This window comes from Tinamus guttatus, unplaced genomic scaffold, assembly GCF_059628265.1.
Source record: "Tinamus guttatus ecotype Peru unplaced genomic scaffold, ASM5962826v1 Tinamus_guttatus_pri_ptg000229l, whole genome shotgun sequence".
In the NCBI taxonomy this organism is placed as follows: Eukaryota; Metazoa; Chordata; class Aves; order Tinamiformes; family Tinamidae; genus Tinamus; species Tinamus guttatus.
This window is the reverse complement of record NW_028288763.1, coordinates 516,697-536,068: the sequence shown is the minus strand read 5'-3', so window position 1 is coordinate 536,068 and position 19,372 is coordinate 516,697. Positions and strand designations below refer to the sequence as shown.

Below are 19,372 nucleotides of genomic sequence, written 5' to 3'. Positions count from 1 at the left end.
GACTAGACTTTCCTTAAATCACCAGCACAATGAACCATTGTAAGATTAACGGTATCTCTCTGGAAATAAATCCACTTTCAGCATAAAAACTCTTTAAACAGCTTGTTAGATAAACAATCATAGCAAAGAACACTTTAAAAGTATAATTCTTAACAAAATTGTTACAGCAATTTTTACAGCACTTGAAAGAAATTGGACTTGCATTTCATAAAGGGAGCTATATGAAAGTTTCGTAATGGCCTCCGGTGTCTTTGCCTTATGTTTAAACATACTGCTGCATTTATGGAAAACTTGTCTGCATGCAATACTGTAGGAACAGTATTATGCCAGGTTATTTCATATATTTCCCAGTCTTTCTATGACTTCTTCTCTATTCAAATATTTCAAGGGGAAAAGTCTTAAGAACTGGGACAGATTCAACAGAAATGTAAACAGGTGCAGCTTCTGTGATTTCAGAGGACTTTTGTGTATACTTAAGGGCTTAATTCTCGAATAAGTGCTGAAAAGCAGGTAAAGCAGTGGCTGTGATTAGCAAACAGGAAATGGAGAAGGTGTCAAGCTTACTGGCATATGTTAACACCTCATTGTGTTGCAAGTGGCAAATGGCACTGTTGCTCAGTCAGTGCTGATTGTCCCTCCAATTTCAGGGCTTTTCTCCCCTTCCTCCTTTTCCTTTTCCTTGAAAAGAGGAAGGAGAATCCCATCTGTCTCGGGAAGAGAGGGTAGGCCAAAGAGAGCTTTCCAATGCTGATTGTCAGAAGGATCAAACATGCAAGATTTTAAATTGGAAACAGTGATATCCAGATGTGTGTAGAGGTCTCAAATCATGTTTGAAAATCAGCTAAATCGTGTTTATATTGTCATGAGGTTTTTAAATATTTCCGCTTAGGAAGTATTGTGTAGTTTTAATAAGGATAAAGCATTAATCTGTGAATACACGGGGGGAAAAAAAGTAACTGCAATTAACTGTTTCCTAATGTCGTGTTATGTTTTTGACATCTACAGTTTTTTTAAAAAGTAGAAGGAATCTGCTTTGACTTTAACATTCAGTTCATGTATGTGTTTGAGGGCGTTTGTGTGACATTTGAAGGCTTTTCATGAGGGACAGGAATTTTGGTGCCACTCAGCTACAGTCCGCAAATGTGATACGTGTTTAGGGAGAGTCCCTTATAAAAAGAAGGATGATGGAATATGTGATGCTCAGAGGAGGAATTGGATTTGGGATTTTTTTCCAGAGCAGGGTGTTAATTTTGGATATCTGGAGGTCCTTCGGAGAGCAGGACTTAGCTTTTCTCATTGGACCAACCTTTATGCAGTTCCTCAGCTGTCATTTCCCTAAACTTCAAGTGCTAAACTTCACAACCCTAACAAGTTTTTGAAATGCTGGGGACATTTGGAGAAGGTGTCGGGCCACCGATTTTTGCATTACGGACTGGTGCTACTTAACTCTCGCTTGTGTTTGTTTTTTGTTTTGTGTGTGCATGTCTTCAAATTTGCACGAAACGTCGGAAATGTTGCTGTTCCTATCATTAAAAGATACTAGACGTGGTTTACGGTGTCTTTATTTATAACTCCCGCCCGCCCAGCGCCGCCCTCGCCTCTCCTGGCGCCCCGAGCTGTGCCCGCGGGCCTCGCTACTGCGCATGCACCCGCTGCGCCAGGCACTGGGCCCCGTGCATGCGCGTTACGCGTCCTTCCTGGCCGCAGGTGGGGGGGGCAACATCCGCCCCGCGAGCCGCTCGCCCCGCCCCTTCCTGCCCCTCTGGCCAATGGGGGCCAGGGTAGGGTGCTGCCATGGCCGCCCCCGCACCGCGGACCTGATCCGCTGCGGCCCGCGCTCCTCGCCCCGCCGCCGCTGTCGCCATCATGGGCACGGTGCACGCGCGGGTAAGGCCGCCCGCGCCCTCCCTGCGGGCCCCAGCGCCCCCCCCGCCCGCCCGCGCAGCCCTTGGGGCCCGGTGACCTTGGGTGCTCGGGCCTCCGCGGGTGTCATGTCGCGACTGCCACCGCGAGCGGCCGCGGGGGGCGTCTCGGGGCGGCCCCTGCAACGGGGCGGGTGGCGGAGCCCGCGGAGGGCGCTGGCGGGGCCCCGAGCGTCCGCTTATCCCGGCTCTTCTAACGGCCCTCCCGCCTGTCCCCTCACATTCCTGCTTTTATGTCTGGTTGCGGAATAAAATAAAGCGATAAGGAAATGTCTGCCGGGTGCAGATCGCTGCGTGTTTCCCTGTTGGGGAATGTTTATGCTCTCCTTTTATTTGCTCTGGCGCTGTCAGGAAGTGAGAGAGGATTCTGTGTGTGTTTGGCTCGGCCCAGGTGTATAACAGCACTTTAGTATTCCAGCAAAACAGTCCTCCCTCAGTAGTGCGACCAACGCTGCATTTGTGCCACTAGACTAAAAGTGGATTTAGGGAATTACACAGCCCTGCTGCTTCAGGTAGCCTTGCACGTTCCTGAAAAGGCTTTTTTCTTTTTTTTTTTTTCTTCTCCTCTTAAACATCTTAGATTTTAAAGGAGTATAAACACATATAAAGTAACATGCTGGACCCCCTTTCATTTCTTCAGTGTTTGACCCTCTCCCAAAAACCTAAACTAGCTAGTGACAGCTTGAGTTGCAGTTTGTTTCTCTGCTTTTTATGAACATAAGGCTCACCTTTAATGCTCTGAGTATTCCTTAAAAAAAAAGCTTTTTTTTTGGGGGGGGGGGGGGATTACTGTTGTTTTTTAAATTTTTGAGGGAACTAGATGAGTAGTTAAGGAAATGCATGGCTCTTTTTGGTTTTGAAGTACCTTAGGAAGGTAGGTAGAGAAACATCTCAGATAATTCTGATGTGTAGCCCACTTACAAGTGTTCAGCTTTACAGCCACTGAAGACACGTGGAAAGCACTTCCAGGAAACTGCTGAACACGAAAGCAGTTCAGCTTTCACTAGACCTTTTGGCCTGCATGTGGTTCACAGCACACATAAACGTGCTGGTAATTCCACCAATTTTAATTCTTCTCTTCTGCCTTTTTTCCGCATGATCTGATGGGCACGGTGTCAGAAACGTGGCTTCTTTACTTTGGAAAAGGCAACGTGGAAATCGCACAAGAAGAAAGCCATGTTTAATATGTTCTATTCCTGCAGAGTTTGGAGCCCCTTCCCATGAGCGGGCCAGACTTTGGGGCACTGGGAGAGGAAGCTGAACTAGTTGAAGTTGAACCTGAAGTCAAGCAGGAAATTCTCGAAAACAAAGATGTAAGACACTCAATGATGTCTTTGTTTCGCTTAACAGAAATGCCCTTGCAGCTTTGCGTGCTTCACTGATCGTTTTTCCTGTGGGATCCGGGTAAAGGAAGATTGAAGATGTGAAAGAAGTCAATGTAAAATTAGCCTAGCGTTTTCTATTTGTTATTCCCTCTTCCTCAGCACCAGAATAGTCATTAAAATTCTTGAAGCTCTTGCAGCTGCTCAAGTTGCTCTTATACCTGCTTTTAGGTGGTACTCATAAAAGAGTAAAAAGTTTCTCTCATAAAAGATTTCTGTCTCCATGATAGTGTGCACTAGCAGGATGCGCAGCTGCCATCCCTCCATGTGCAGGGTAGCCAGGCTAGCAGGTCAAACTGCCACCACCTGAATTACTGTAGTAGAGCAAACAGTGACTTCAGCCAGTGCATGATGATTTCTTAAGCCATTTCACATGCAATAGCATGTTTGTCTTGGCCCATAATATGTTTGACCATGCTGGAGGGGAGAGATATCATGCATTGTCTCTGGTTTTTATGTAATTTTCCTTTCGCCAATAATGCTCAGAGTCATCCCACCCAGAAGCTAGGTAATAAAGCTTGTCCTTTATTTAGTTCATTACTTGTGCATTCAAATGCATTTTTTTTTTAGCAATTTACAATAGATGTAGATCGCTCTTATTCTGCTATTTTGTTAGTTACAACTGCATAAAACATTTGCTTTCTTTTTTGCTCTTTTTTGATATAGTAATTATTCTCAGGTCATAATGAAGAGTCTGGAAGAAATATAAGGGCTATGTTATTATAGTGCATTTGTCCCAGCTGAACTTGCTGTGATTTTTAAGATAAAATGATCGATTTTGAGAAATTACCAAGCCTCGTAATACTAGTGATCTTGAGGTGCATTTTAATCTAAATGTTCCAGCAGTAGTAACAATTTCAGTAGGTTTTAAGTATTTATGACTTGTGATTTTCTTTGTGTGTAGCTGGTGTGAGAAGTGACTAACTACAACCAATTACACGTGTTGCCTTAAGTGTCTTAAGAACTGAATGTGATTTTAGTAGTGACTTTGTTCCTAAAACTCTGTGACTAAAATCCTAACAGCAGCAGCAGCATATTACAGTCTCTTCTGCTTAAATCACTTTGAGATCTGAAAGTAGAATATCCCTTTCTTTTTCATTTGTGTTAAACGAACAATTTTCCAGAATTGTTTATAGCACTGGTGTCTGATAATAAAAATTATTAGTATTTAAAATACAAATCTGTATAATCTTTACCTTCACTGGGAAAGCAATATTTTTTTCTGTGTGGGTTATTTTGGTAATTGTCATTAGAAACAAATTCAATATTTATTTTTAAACTTCTGTTGTGTTTAGGTGGTGGTTCAGCATGTTCACTTCGATGGACTTGGAAGGACCAAAGATGACATTATCATGTATGAAATCTGTGATGTTTTCAAGGCTAAAAATCTCATTGATGTAAGTGCAGTAGTGAATATCAAGCCGATTGTTTTAAAAATTCAGATTATGATTTTCTCTTCATTCCTTCATTGAGCTACCCTCCCTTGATGTGGGGAAGCCTTTCTAATTCTAGGAGATTTCTAAACTTATGATATGGATGTCAGACTTACTTAAAATATCTGCCAGGATTTCTTACTCAGCTAAAGGCATTGAGAGATGGTCAACTGTCCCATGCAGACCAAGTCCTTATTTAAAATTTTTTTTTTTTTGCTTTCAGAAAGTGTATATCTGTGGCTGTGTGTAGTCTAATGCTTTCTTCATGAGCTCAATTTATTGTGTAATTCACTAGTTTTGTCTCCAGATGGAGCAGCATGTCTGAGAGCATGTGAAGTGTGTGCACACCTGCTTTTTATTTCTGTATGTTTGTTTTTAGTACTGTGAGAGGTGCAAAGAAGTCACTTGCACCTGACCTGTAAATTAGTTTAGGTTTAAGCAGAATAGGATATTTTTTCAGAAAAGTGTGGACCCAGTAAATGGATGTATGAGATCTAAGTACTGTAAACCCATTTGAATAATGGGTTTGAATTAACTTAGATCAACCCTTACAGTGCAAGCAAACAAGAAGGAGGTGCCTTATCTGAGTTTCATTGTTGATCTGTTGATTTGAGCATTAATGTGCTTGTGATCTGTTTTGAAAGCACACAAATATATCTTGTATAACTTAGCTGCATGTTAACTGTTTTAGCCTAATTATTTTTCAGTAACTGAAACACTAAGCTGCTTATCTCGCCCTGTAGGTGATGAGAAAATCCCACGAAGCTCGTGAGAAGCTGCTTCGGTTAGGAATCTTTAGACAGGTAGAGGTCCTGATTGATACCTGTCAAGGTGTGTATTGCCACAGTCATACTTGCTTTTTCTGACAGCATCTCTCTTGCTCTGTCTAGACCACTTTAAATTTTATTTCTTTTAACATTGGAATTTGTGTGAACCTTCACTTTTAGTAGGCAAGTATCCAATAAACATTACTAGCTCATAATTAAACTAATGTGTTGATGGCTAAAGCCAGTTGTGCTTTGATAGTCTTCATGCATATTCAAACAATGTTTTTTTCTCAACCATATTGCTTTGTAATGGAGCCTTATTATTGTTCGGTTCCAGCAATTTTGAAGTTATTCAGTCATCTTTTGTCAGCATATTTTTTTCAAATAGGCTTCTGTTTGAACAGATTTCTAGAGATAACATATATTTATTTATTCAGGAGATGATGCCCTTCCGAATGGTTTAGATGTAACTTTTGAAGTAGCTGAATTGAGAAGACTTACTGGAAGCTATAACACTATGGTTGGCAACAATGAAGGCAGTATGGTATGGTTGATTTCAAATAATCATGAATGCCTTTTGATATTCCTCTTATTATCATGTTTCAAACCCAAGAATGAATTTGATCATTAAATAAGTGAGGACTGGAACAAAGACAAATTATTTTCTATATACAGCTTTTCTAGGGTCTTGTCAGGCCTTTGTCTCTAAAGAGACCTTAGTGAGTTTTTTAATCAGCAAAAAAACCACATTTCGAATTAAGGAAAAATATTATAGTTCCAACTTCAATACATTAATCTTCACAGTTGATAAAATTACTTCACCTACTTTTGATACTATTTAAGATGCTTTATGAACCTAAAGATGAGAGACAAGTAAGCTGTTTGTCATTAACTTCCATCAGTCTTGATTCCATTTGCTTCACGTTCATATAGCCAAGGAGAATTAAAGATATATCAGGTTAAAACCTTGTATGAAAAACATTACAAGAGGACACAAAAGTAGCACCCTCACCGTGGTTCTGTTGATGTGGCTCAGCAGAAGAGCTGGGCTAAGCACATCCTGCTTCCACTCGCTTGTTCCAGCACGCCTTCTGCTTTCTCGCGTGCCCAGGGCAGCTGTACTTGGGCTGGGTAGATAAGCCAGATCAAGGGGCTCATCCTTTTCTTAGGGGTATTTTTACCCTGGGTCAGATACGGCACAACTCAGGTGATGGGGCTGCACGGGTGCAGGGAGAACAGGAGCTCATGCAGCTCAGGTGCTGCGTGCCGTGTCCGAAGAACTATGACCTGAAGGAAGCCAGTCAGACATGCTCTATGTTGCTTTTAGCACATCTGAAAACAGTCTTAAAGCTACTCTAGTTTCTCTGTTTTGTACTGTACTCCCCTTTTCATTTCTGACTCAGAAGTAAAACTTTTTGGATAATAAGAAAGCATGACTCGTACATGTTCTGGTACATGTACAGCAGAGATTACATTTCTGTAAGGATCGAATAAATTATTCTAATTCCTTAAATTCATCTCAAGTTTGTTGATGTAATGTTTCATACCAACAGGCTTTTGGATTAGTGTTTTCTGGTGAGCTAGATAAATGCATAGTGGCAAAATATGGTTGGGTGGCTGATGTGCTTTCAATAACAGAGAAAGACAGTCAGGACCTGGTGTGTGGGATCAACTGTACAAATTTGACATCTTTTTTTTTTTTTTCTTTTTAAAAAGAACATGCAACAACAGCTCTGGTGGAAACTGTGGTGGGGAGAAAGATGCTCCATCCTTTCTGCAAACGCCTGGTGTTATCCGGGAATTTGTGCCTGAGCAGGCAGAATTTTAATTGTCGTTTCTGTAGAAACTAGTAGAAAACTTGTAATGATACGTTGTACTGCTGTCAGGACTGACTGCAAAAGCATCTCAAAACAAAAGTATGGGGGTAGTGTTTCAGCACTCATAAATTCCCACTGCCTTTTTGCTTCTGTTCTGATGAACTGTGCTCAGTGATCACTGGAGAGGCTGCAGTTGCAAAGCAGTGCTTTGTTGTGCCAAAGGTGGATGCTCCCAGGCTTCCCCACCAGCTGAAAGATTTTGCTTGAAATAAAGCAGGAATGATGATACAAGGAGAACACAGATTAAGTCAGGAGCTACTAGACAGCACTAAAAATTGTGTGATGATACTAACTGATGTGTTAGTGGTGGTCTACGCGGCCAGTGCTTATGAAAAGCGTATTTGGCTATGACTATTTTTTAGTGGCTTCGTTTTTTCATTCTTAGCTTCACTTATACTCATCTTCAGTATAAAATTATGATGCAAGTTAGCAAACATTGTGAAATATTTTTCTATTTTTCCTAGGTGCTTGGGCTTAAGTTCCCAAATCTCTTTGGACGTGCGGAAAAGGTAACCTTCCAGTTCTCTTACGGAACAAAGGAAACATCATATGGCCTGTCCTTCTTCAAACCACAGCCTGGAAACTTTGAAAGAAAGTAGGGAATCCCTTTTTTTTTTTGAGTATTTCTGTTCTAATGAAGGAATACCAGTAGTTTAAAGCATATCTGTTTTTCAAAACACATGTACAAATAGAAAAATACGGTTTCTAAATTTCGATTTATGCAAATCTTGCTTTATTCCAGCATGTGTTGGGCCCAGAGTTCGGTTGTAAAGGTACAAAAAAAGCCTGGTTTTTTTCCTTCCTGCCAGAACTCTATGCAATTTAGGAGCTGATTGTCAAGCCTGATTCTTGCTGACTGATGATTTATTAGCAGAAACTTAAGCTTTAGCAGTGGGAATGAAAACGAAAATGTTAGTAGTGAGGATTTTTCTTGATAGACTGAAATCTCATGAGTAAATTACTCATTTTCTTAGTTAATGCCGATTTATTCAAAGTATCTACTTGTTAAATTTTAAATGCAGGAAGACTATTAGTATTATTAATAATAGTACAATAGTAAGCGAACTTTTAGCTATTAGCACTTCTTGTTCATTTATTTCTTACAGTATTTTCCTCTGCATGGCAGTTCAATATATAAAACAGTGTCTTCAATAGACTGATTATATTTATTATTTTGCTGTTACAAGTAATGTAACAGAGCTGGTTTCGTAAGTTTTTGTATTAATTTGAAGTTCTGCCCAATTATTTTCACTTTCAAATCCACCAACAGAGCGATGTTTCAGTTTTTCAGTTAACCTGTACAAAGTAACGGGACAGTTCCCTTGGAGCTCTCTTCGTGAAACTGATAGAGGAGTATCAACAGAATTTAATGTAAGTGCAGTACAAGAGTGCAGCACGTGCTTCATTTCCATTTAATTCAGGTCATGGCTGGCTCTTGCAAATATTTGCTTGATTTTTGTTTTTTATGATTGAAATAGCTGTGCATGGTACGAATATGTTGCTATTTGAAAGAGGTCAACAAGTCAAAGACAGCAGATGTGATACCTCTTAATTTTTTTCATAGAATTCAGTATTAGTTTGGTCTAATATAAATGCCTACCTTTTCCCCCCCCCAAAAAAAAATGTTAATGGTTGAAACATCATTTCAGAAAGTCAGCTGGTTGCCTAGGCCACTGCATCAAACCAATTCAAAATGTTTTTCTTTTGGGATAGATTTAGTAGTATGCACCTGTTTGGAGAGTGAAGTTCTCTGACTGGAGTACAATTAGCTTTTACTCCAAAATGAAAAATGATTGATCCAAGGCATTTGGAAAGAAGAAGCATAGATTCATGTACAAATAAATTTTAAAAAGAAACATCTTGAGGAAAAAAAAAATGTAGCAAAATTTTGGTCCTGTCTTACTCAATTCTTTTTTTTTTTTTTTTTTTTTTTGTAGTTTCCAATCTGGAAGACAAACCACACACTGAAGTGGGAGGGTGTGTGGAGAGAGCTTGGCTGCCTTGCCAGAACAGCATCCTTTTCTGTTCGAGAAGAAAGTGGACACTCTCTTAAATCTTCTCTCTCTGTAAGACTTTTTCCTGTCTTGAACAGTGTGCATGTTGTTTTGACTAACATAAGAAAGATACCAAAGTGGCTTCTCCTCTTTCTTGTTTAGTAGGTAGCGTATTTTACCGAAGTGTCTTTTGCTTTGTTTGGCCGTTCATGCAGGAGTTCAAAAAAAGAGCGTTTTTTTTTTTTCCAGTTCATAAGATGGTTTGTGCTTTCTGTGGGGCTGCATATAAGACACTTCAACCTTGTCACTGCCAGTCTCTTTCTGCAGCATCATCTTGTGTTGCAGAAGAGCAGGACAGGCACATTCCTCCTCTTGCAAAGTAGCTGTTCTCTTTCTAAGCATTATTTCCTGTAGCATGTGTAAATGGAGCTGAGTCTAGTTGGAGGCCATGGCCAGTGGTGTCCCACAGGGGTCACTGTGCCCAATGCTGTTCAACTTGTTCATCAATGACTTGGATGAGGGCACAGAGTGCTCCCTCAGCAAGTTTGCAGATGACACCAAACTGGGTGGAGTGGCCGATACATCCGAGGACTGTGCTGCCATTCAGAGAGACCTAGACAGGATGGAGAGTTGGACAGAGAGGAGCCTCATGAGGTTCAACAGGGACAAGTGCACGGTCGTGCACCTGGGGAGGAATAACACCAGGCACCAGTACAGATTAGGGGTTGACCTGCTGGAAAGCAGCTCTGCGGAGAGGGATTTGGGAATCCTGGTTGACAACAAGATAACCATGAGTCAGCAGTGTGCCCTCGTGGCCAAGGCCAATGGGATCCTGGCCTGCATGAGGAGCAGCGTTGCCAGCAGGTCGAGGGAGGTGATCATGCCCCTCTCCTCAGCTCTGGTGAGGCCACACCTGGAGTATTGGGTGGAGTTCTGGGCTCCCCAGTACAAGAGGGACGTGGAGCTTCTGGAGAGGGTCCACCGTAGGGCCACAAAGATGATTAAGGAACTGGAGCATCTATCATATGAGGAAAGACTTAGCAAGCTGGGCCTGTTTAGCTTAGAGAAGAGAAGACTGAGAGGAGATCTGATCAATATGTACAAGTACTTGTGGGGAGAATGTAGGGAGGATGGGGCCAAACTCTTCTCAGTGGTGGCAGGTGACAGGACAAGGGGTAATGGGTACAAGTTGAAACACAGCAAGTTCCAGCTCCATGTGAGGAAGAACAACTTTCCTGTGAAAGTCCTGGAGCCCTGGAACAGGCCCAGAGAGGCTGTGGAGTCTCCTTCTCCGGAGATCTTCCAAACCCACCTGGATGCCACCCTGTGCCACGTGCTCTGGGTATCCCTGCTGGAGCAGGGGGATTGGACTAGATGATCTCTAGAGGGCCCTTCCAGCCTCAACCATTCTGTGATTCTAGGAGACAAACTACTTGCAGGTTACTGTCACGAAGAGGGTGATTTGCCTTGAGACTTTTCTGCTGCTCTGTTGCTGTGTGTACAGCAGGCAAAATGTGTAACTGTATTTGATGTGGCCTCTAAAGTCAAAGCTAAGTTCCTCAATCTAGGCAGCTAAAGCGACTTTAGTTGGAGCTGCTGTTGTCTACCACTGAGTGCACAGGTTTTGATAGCAAAAGAGAGTTTCTCTGTTATGTTCAGCTGATGTAAAAACCTAAAAATAATTTTTGATTCTTCTCAGCATGCCATGGTTATTGATTCCCGGAACTCTTCTATTTTGCCAAGACGAGGTGCTTTGCTGAAAATTAATCAGGTAGTATTGAATCACCAGTGCTCTTACTGAATGTTACCTCTACATGTGTTTGAGCAAATCTTATTTTATCTGGTTAAAGTTTGTGTAAAAGGTGTTTAAACTTAGCAATTAATCTTAAATTGATTACGATGACTTTTTACCTTTACAGTGTGTGTCTGTAAACTTGTTTGTCTTGTAAACTATGTCAGCTTGTTTCTAGAGGTGAATATATTCATTGTATGCCATTACTTAGCCAGCACAACCATTGTTTATCTCATCATTGGCATTAAATTTTTTGTTAGATAGGACACATTATCCCTGACCAAATCCACTCTACACTTGATAGTAGGTGTTTGCCTCCTGTTTTCTCTCACTACCCTGTTAAGTTTACCAGATTTTCTTCCTATTGCTTACAAAGCTTCTAAATCTTACAGTTAAAACTGAAAGGCTGGTAAAAATAACTCTCAAGGGTACGTGCAGGTATCAATTCAGCACAGAGAATGATTTCTACTTGTGAAGTTCAGCTCTCTCTCCATCCTGGTGTTTCTGTGCTTCTTGACAGAAAAAGAAATGCTAGAGATGATGCAAATTTTCTGAATTTTGCAGGGGAGAAAAATGCGTTGTTACAGCTTTTGTAATTTCTGTCTTTGCAGGAGTTGGCTGGCTATACAGGCGGAGATGTGAGCTTTCTGAAAGAGGATTTTGAATTTCAGTTGAATAAGCAGCTTCTATGGGATTCGGTAGTTATTTTAAATTATATTGTAGTAATAGTGAGTTAACAGATGAGGATATTGAAATCTCTATCTTATGATGAATTTTCATTGTGGATTAGAAAAAAATCACGGATGTCTGGATGTCTTGATTTGTTTTTGGAGGTGCTTTCTGTGTTTCCCTCTTTTTTTTTTTTTCCTTCAACCATGTAGAGTCACTTGTTGAAAAGTGGATATTTTGGAAAAAAAAAAAGGACTTCTCTGATACCTAGCGATAGGAATTATTTTCCTTTTGGAAGCAGTTAGTCATGTCTATCCTTCGTGATAGGGTATTTTTGAAAAACTTTGTACATCCTCTGTTATCTTTCTTTCACCTGATTGTGAATATTTTGGCAATTTTGGCATGAAAAACCTGAAGCTACTTCCTGAGTGCCCTTCCAGTTGTCCTCATATATATGACTATCCAGAGCTTTAGTTGAGAAAGTCGGAGGGAGTCTCCTGGGAGGTAACTTGACGGCTGCACAGAGAAGACACTATTCCTTCCCACGGCACTTAATGTGCCTGGAAGTTAGTAAGAGTGGAGGTGGAGCACGTGGAACCCCACGGTGTGCGTAACCCCGTGCTCTTGCACACAACGGCCTTTTGCACGTGTGTTGTCATGTAGCCAGATTCATGTGGCCTGCACCATCTGATCATGACCATCTCAATATAGTGGGTTATACAAGTCAGATGGTTTCTTGAAAGTATAAGACTAATTTTGAGGCTGGTTACTGGTTACATTTTTGGTAGCTATTCGTAGGACATAGCTCCTTATGGGTTTGAAATTGCCAGAAGTAATTTATGTCAGTAGATTTTGTTTTCTTTCAAAACTTGAAAACTGAGCTGGATCCCCGTTCCCTCTAGATGCTGTGAACATAGCACTAGGTGTCAAGGTGCTGTGCCTTTTTCCAGATGCAGCACTGCATAGTATCGAAAGAGGGCAGCAATGATCAAGAGTTCCCTGAAAATACAATTGCTGAAGGTGTGATACTCGCATACATCCCATGCTCATCCGCTGTCAGCAAAACAGGACCTCAGCCTGGTGCTGAACAGTGGAATTTTAGTAATACTTTTCTTAGGGAGTTTCAATAATGCATTTTAGTAAACAACTTTTCATTTTTTTCTCTTTCTTTCCAAAGGTTTTTTCAGCGTCACTTTGGGGTGGAATGCTGATTCCTATTGGAGACAAACCATCTAGCATAGCTGACAGGCAAGCAACCTTCAAAAGCTTTTCTCTCTTTTCTAATAAAAGCTTTCTTAATTGCTTTCAGTCAACCCAGGTAATACATACAGGAAACTCCAGTAGAAGTGAGGAGCAAGAGAAACAGTTCTGGTTTTGAGGAGAATAAAATAACATCTAGTTAGCTTTAATTCCATGTAGATACTTGGGCATGCTTTTGATTTTTCATCCTGGGGTGATATACCTTTATAATTTGCTGCGTAGTAGCACTGCCTTCAAATATAAACTGCAAAATTTCACATCAGGTATAGGTAATGCTATAGAGACAGGAGGCTTTTTTAGAAATAATGCTATCCTGTATCTGTGTCTTTTTAGCAAATTTTGTACTCTCACACTTGTGATTAAAGATCACTGGAGGAAAACATATAGGTTTAAATTTATTCACAGTAAATGCCAAGTGTTAATTGTGTTAGCTTCATCTGTAATGGCATCTTATCTATGTATTTCTTGGAAAATATTATAACAGAGATTCAAATTCAGGGTGGTTCTTCAATGTTGGCACACAAAGAGACTGAGAAACCTTTTAACTTGATTTTTGTAAGTGAGATGTGCTGATTTTGTTTTTAATACTTTATTTGGAAATTATCTCAAATGCATCAGTATTTAGCTTTAGCAACATTTTTATGTAAGTGCCCTTTACTAAACATTTAATGAAGATGCTTATAATTCTGAAAAGTGTTATTGCAATATTGCTAGATACTTTAAAATGCTTCCTTTGAAATAAAGCTTTAAATCAAATCTGACTGTATTCACTAGGTTTTATCTTGGTGGACCAACGAGTGTGCGTGGATTCAGTATGTACAGCATCGGACCCCAGAGTGAAGGTCTGCACCTTTCCATTCCACTGCTCTGACAATGTTGTGAATGATAGTTTGTATCAAAGCCTTGTGTCCTTAAGCTTTCTGTAGTTTCAAAATAATTCTTCTCTTGCTGCCCTTTGAATCTTGGAAGATTTATCTGTCTTTGATCTGTTGTTATGTTATTAGCTCACAATGGAATAAAGCCCAGTAGTTCTCAGTTAGGCTCTAAGCTACTTCTGTAAACCAAGCATTTGCTCAGGCTTGCACATGTTACGGTGTCTTCATTCATTTTGTCTTAATCTCAGACCTTTCATGTATGCAAGAATATGTACAATTTTCTCATGCTTTTTTAAAGGGAAATTCAGAAGCGTGTGGTTTGTATTAAAATAAGTCAAAGAAGAGACAGAGCTCCTTCTCTTCTGACAACTCTCTTTTATTTTTTTAAGACTGAGAGCTTCTAAACCCACCTATTTGTCTTCAGGTTGATTTACGATCTTTGTTGATGGAAGTGACCAGGTTTCAAACTTCTAGCATGTCATGTTGACTTTTAGTAAGCATCCTTCAAGCTTAAAAAGTTCCCAAAAGATGGTGCTAACAACAGTCAGATCAAATCTCTGTTTGATACTGTGCCTGTTCTGATAGCTTAGGGAAAAGGTAATATGATCTACAGAGGCAGCTTGAGAGACAGGAGTTTCCCTCGTACTTTTTCTTATTCTGCTGCTCACTTGCATTTGCCTTGGAAGAATTGCTTCCCTGTTACCAATTCCCCTTCTTTAAAACTAGGGCAAATGTTTTGGTGGTGAAAATTCATCTCTGAAAGAATTGCAGGAATGCTAATTTTCAGTTGACAGTGGTGAGGCTGGAGAGAGCTGGAATCAAAAAACAAGCGTTGCAATAGGGTGGCAGTGTGGTGTGAAACAACTTAGGGCTTTAACAAATGACTGTGTTAATACACGCTGGAATGCTTTGCTTCCTGTATTTTCTCCAAATAGGTGATTACTTGGGAGGAGAAGCCTACTGGGCTGGCGGCTTGCACCTCTACACCCCTCTCCCTTTCCGTCCGGGCCGGGGAGGTTTTGGAGACCTTTTCCGAACACATTTCTTCCTCAATGCCGGAAACCTCTGCAATCTTAACTATGGTAAGACTCCATGGAACTGTATACTGCAAGACCTGCTTATCCGAATGTAAAAAAAGCAGATAGTAACAGAGAGCAGATACATGTGTTTCTTCAAAAGGTTTGTTTACTGCATATATTTCAGGAGCCATTCAAAGGCTGTTGCTATTAACTATGGTGGATTGATGGTTAATGCTGTTCAGCGTGTACCTTTCCTGATGGAAAGTAGACTGCATCTCTACAGAAGGGATACACTTTATGCACAATTGACAAGCTGATCAATCTGCTTTGAAATTCAGAGAGCGTTGCTCAAGATTTTTATTTATATCTTTAGTATACATTTCTGGAATCGTGCAAATAGGTGCAAATGGTGGGAAATGGAGATCAACCAGCAATCCAACCAGAATCTTAGAAGTATGTAGTTTTAATTTGAGATAATTTGTATTTGTGAGAGTTATTGCATAGCATAATAAACTTGTGAATCTTTGCAGCCGCTACTCCTAAGTAATGTTTTGTAAGCCTGAAAATCAAGATAGGCTTTGAACACCTTGACATGCTGCTTTGACTCTTGTTCTTTTGTTCCTCTTTCTCAGGGGACGGCCCCAAAGCTCATCTGCAGAAGCTTGCAGAGTATATTCGATGGTCTTACGGAGCCGGGATCGTGCTCCGCCTCGGAAACATCGCTAGATTAGAACTTAACTACTGTTTCCCCATGGGAGTGCAGTCTGGGGACAGGTTTGTTTCTTACAGACATTTCTTTAATTGTAACTAGTTTTAAAGATTCCTGTGCTTCTACTTGGTTTTGGCAGAGAGAATCCGCTGTTTCTTCATTTTTTTATGCAATGCCAGTTTATTCTTTAAAGATTTTTCAGCACTTTAATGGCTGTGTTGGTTTCATGGTGCTTCTTTAAGACTGTTTACATCTCAGGCCTCAAAGTTCATTGAACTTGAGGTCAGCTGTGGAAATGTATGAATAGCTGTGTAGCAGAATTTCATTTCTTTAGGGGAAATGAACACTCAGCTCATGGGGTTTTCCTAAGCCTTCTAAAAACAAGTAATTGGATATATACCAAGTTTAATGTCATTGCTTAAAAATGAATAAAAATTTAAAATAATGAATAAAATTTTATAGATAAAGATGAAGGGAAAGCAAATTGTTAGCATCAATTAGCCTATACATAGTAGATAGTATGTAACAGAAAAACTAGGTTGGGGAGCTGTTCTTTACTGTGAAGTACTGTAAAAACAGTCTGAGATACTCTGTATTTTGGACAGGGGTCAGATTCTGTTTTGCTTGTAATTCACGTGAAATGTGAACAAATAACAGCAACTTGAAAACTAAGGGCTTTATTTTGCAAATGTAAATACTTACTCCATAGACATACCGGATTTGTAATGCAGTTATTTAACAAAGCCTGTCCCAAATACTGCAAAACTAGGGAACTTTGGAATAGGGAGAATTGGCTTCAGTTTTATCAGTATAGTTTGTGTATCGCTAATATTGTCTGTTTTCTTTTGTCTTTTCAGAATATGTGATGGTGTTCAGTTTGGAGCAGGAATCAGATTTCTCTAAGACAAAAATGTTTTGCATCAGAATATGGAATTGAGCTTTGTATGAAATTGAAAATATAATGTAGCTCAATGTGCTCACAATTTTTTTTCCTTCAAATACATATCTGAGTGATTTACCTCAGACTTCACAGGAAACTGCATTAAAGAATTATGCTGTAAAGGTGCTCCGATTTTTATTAAAGGTGTGAAAATATTCATAGATTTGTAACTATTTTACCTTTAACTGATTAGTTTTTACTTTAAATGTTAGATAACTGTTGAATTGGTTCATGGATGCATTTCACAGGATTGTTAACTGTCATTTGCCTGCATAGCCTTCACACTTCCAGCTGCAAGTTCCAAGTGCTGGGATGCTTAGGTGCGTGTATGGCTTGAGTAGAAATTGAGGCAAAAGTATTTCTCCATCATCAACTTCTTTGAAGGAATGACCTTGAAAAATTGTTATGCATCACAAGATTTGATAAAAAATCATTGTAAGTGAAGGAAATGTTTTTATTGTAAAATCACCTATATTGAAAAAAGCTCTTACAAATCTGAGTTGCTTATTGGAAAAGTTAAGTCCAGTTGTCTAGTACAGTAAATATCAAAATTCAAGAATAACTTTGGACTTTTCAAGGTTCCCAGCCTTGAGACAGTTTTGAGTGTGTTGTGTCAGTTAGCCAAGCAGTTCATTTGGGTCTTTCTAATTGGAATTTCCTTTTTTTTTTGTTTTTTTTCAGTTGCAAGAGGTGGTGTGTAGGTGTGATCACACGATACTGACTCGTTAGTTTTTATGCCTGAGGCGTGTTTCTTTAGTGCCTTCTATTAGTGCTATTTCCATTTTAAAGTGACCTTCTGCTTTGTCACTTGGCATATATTCCAGTTTAAAACTGTATGTTTAATGAGGTTTAAAGCCTCATTAGGCCTTATGATTTGGCTTTCGAGATGGTTATATATTAAACTTTTACAAATGTATCAATCCCAAATTGTTGAAGTAGGAGCCTAGAATCCACTCTCTCTCCACCTAAGTTTTTATTATTATTATTTATTAAAATTATTAAAATATTAAAGCCATAATGTAAAGCATTTTATGGGGGGGGGGGTAGAATTTCCAAACTGCTTTGTTTAGACTTTCCTTAGCTGTAAATTTCCTTCTGTAAGTAGCAAGGACTGGCTTTTTTAACAGAACCTAAGAAAGATTTTGTACTTGGGGGTTCTCCTCTCTGGCTAAAGGCACCCCTTGGCACATACTGACAAGCTTGGTGGCTTCGCTGCCAAGCACTGGCAGGATGGCCAGGAAAATCTTGGTGCCAGTCAAGTCAGTCCTGAGACTCGGCTCGCTAGTAAAAGGTTTGTTGCACACAGTGCTTTAGCTTTGGTAAATGTTGCTTTTGCACTAACGCAGTAATGAAGCATTTCGATAACTTATTTTCTAAAATATATGAAGGTTAGAAACTGGTCAGTGCCTGGTGTTGCACAGCTCCACTTGACTAATCATCTTTCCATTTTTTAATTTAGTTAGTTGCATCAATGAGGATCACAAGTGATCAAAACAAGAGTAATGTGTGAATGACAAAATCTATATCAATATAGAGACCCATTTCCAGTGTGTCTTTTGGACAGCTACTGTAGCAAATGTTTAGTTAACAAAGCATTTATTGTGACTTTTTTGACTTTATGATATCAAACAAGACAAGGTGTTGAGAATGTCAAGAACTCTTACTGTTTTAGTTACTAGTACTCTCTACACGTTCACATAGAAAAATATTTTTGGTGGGAAGAATGGAAATATTTATATATCAAAATATGCCTAAGATTTTCTCTCAGAAATTTGAAGTTTATTATGATCATATTGATAAAATTAGAGGTATTCTCTTGCCTAAAAAACTCCTAAAAACTTGTGCAGTGTTTGTTATTAAAGGCTGTTCAAATTTAGTCCTTTAGGGAAAATACTAAGCTAGTACCATTTGATCAGTTTAGAAGGTAAGATGGCCTTCCTGGGGCTTACAAAGATAGCCTCAGTTTGCACACTAAAATTTTTTTTTTTTGAGAAAACTGTGATCCATAGCCCTAAAATAAGGGTGGGAGAATTTGCCAAAGGCTGTGTAAGCTTTTTAAGCACATTTGGGAGATGATACTCTATCATGTGGAGTTGTATTATCCAGTAATAATAATGAGAGAAAAACTGTGTTACAGGAACCTTTGTCTGGCCCATGTTGAAATTACACTGAGAGATGGAATTATCTCATGGCATATAGTAAAATGCTCAGGAGTTATCCACACTACGTAAAGTATTTCTCCAGAGGCAGCATCTAAATCACGCTCTTACTTGAGCACAGTGCTAACATAGTTAACATAGTTTTGTGTGAAACCTGCTGCTGAGGCTCTTGTAAATCGTATGGATAAGATAGACATTAGGATGGGTAGCATAGAGATCAGAATTCCAGCAGGATCTGTTGTAATACTGATCAGAATCCATGGTAAATGGCTCTGAGGAGGCCTGCAGCCATTCTCCTCTTGGCTGTTGCACTTCTGGCCATACAATGAAAAGATAATAGGGGGTAAAAAAATGGCCTGAAGGAACAGCAGTGGTTCAGCAGCCTTGCATTTGCGCAAAGGGGCAGTCTGCATGGCGTTGCATGTGCTCACTAGCTGAAATGCTCCTGTTTTACAACCAGACAGGGCAGCTCTGAGCAGTAAGAGAGTGATAAACGCCTCCAAATGCTACAGCAGGAACTGGACCAGGATGCTTGTGGCTTCTTTATTCTCAATGATCATTCCCAAAGTTACAA

General features: G+C 39.8%; 1 protein-coding gene across 1 annotated transcript; it reads left to right on the top strand.

The window, feature by feature from the left end:
- Positions 1-1,841: 1,841 nt before the first annotated feature.
- Positions 1,842-16,678, top strand: SAMM50 (SAMM50 sorting and assembly machinery component). Its single transcript, XM_088525621.1, has 15 exons — positions 1,842-1,887; positions 3,125-3,235; positions 4,600-4,701; positions 5,481-5,568; positions 5,942-6,048; positions 7,846-7,976; positions 8,665-8,752; positions 9,319-9,447; positions 11,075-11,146; positions 11,779-11,865; positions 13,014-13,084; positions 13,871-13,938; positions 14,907-15,053; positions 15,623-15,764; positions 16,557-16,678. The coding sequence occupies exons 1-15, from the start codon at positions 1,867-1,869 to the stop codon at positions 16,600-16,602; spliced, it is 1,410 nt and encodes a 469-aa protein (XP_088381747.1). The 5' UTR covers positions 1,842-1,866; the 3' UTR covers positions 16,603-16,678.
- The last annotated feature ends 2,694 nt before the right edge of the window (positions 16,679-19,372 follow it).

Excerpts from the sequence above, each read along its gene's own strand:
- SAMM50 (XM_088525621.1), top strand. The coding sequence starts at position 1,867 with ATGGGCACGGTGCACGCGCGG. Across the intron at positions 13,085-13,870 it reads CCATCTAGCATAGCTGACAG|GTTTTATCTTGGTGGACCAA; the intron begins GCAAGCAACCTT and ends TGTATTCACTAG. Across the intron at positions 15,765-16,556 it reads GGAGTGCAGTCTGGGGACAG|AATATGTGATGGTGTTCAGT; the intron begins GTTTGTTTCTTA and ends TTGTCTTTTCAG.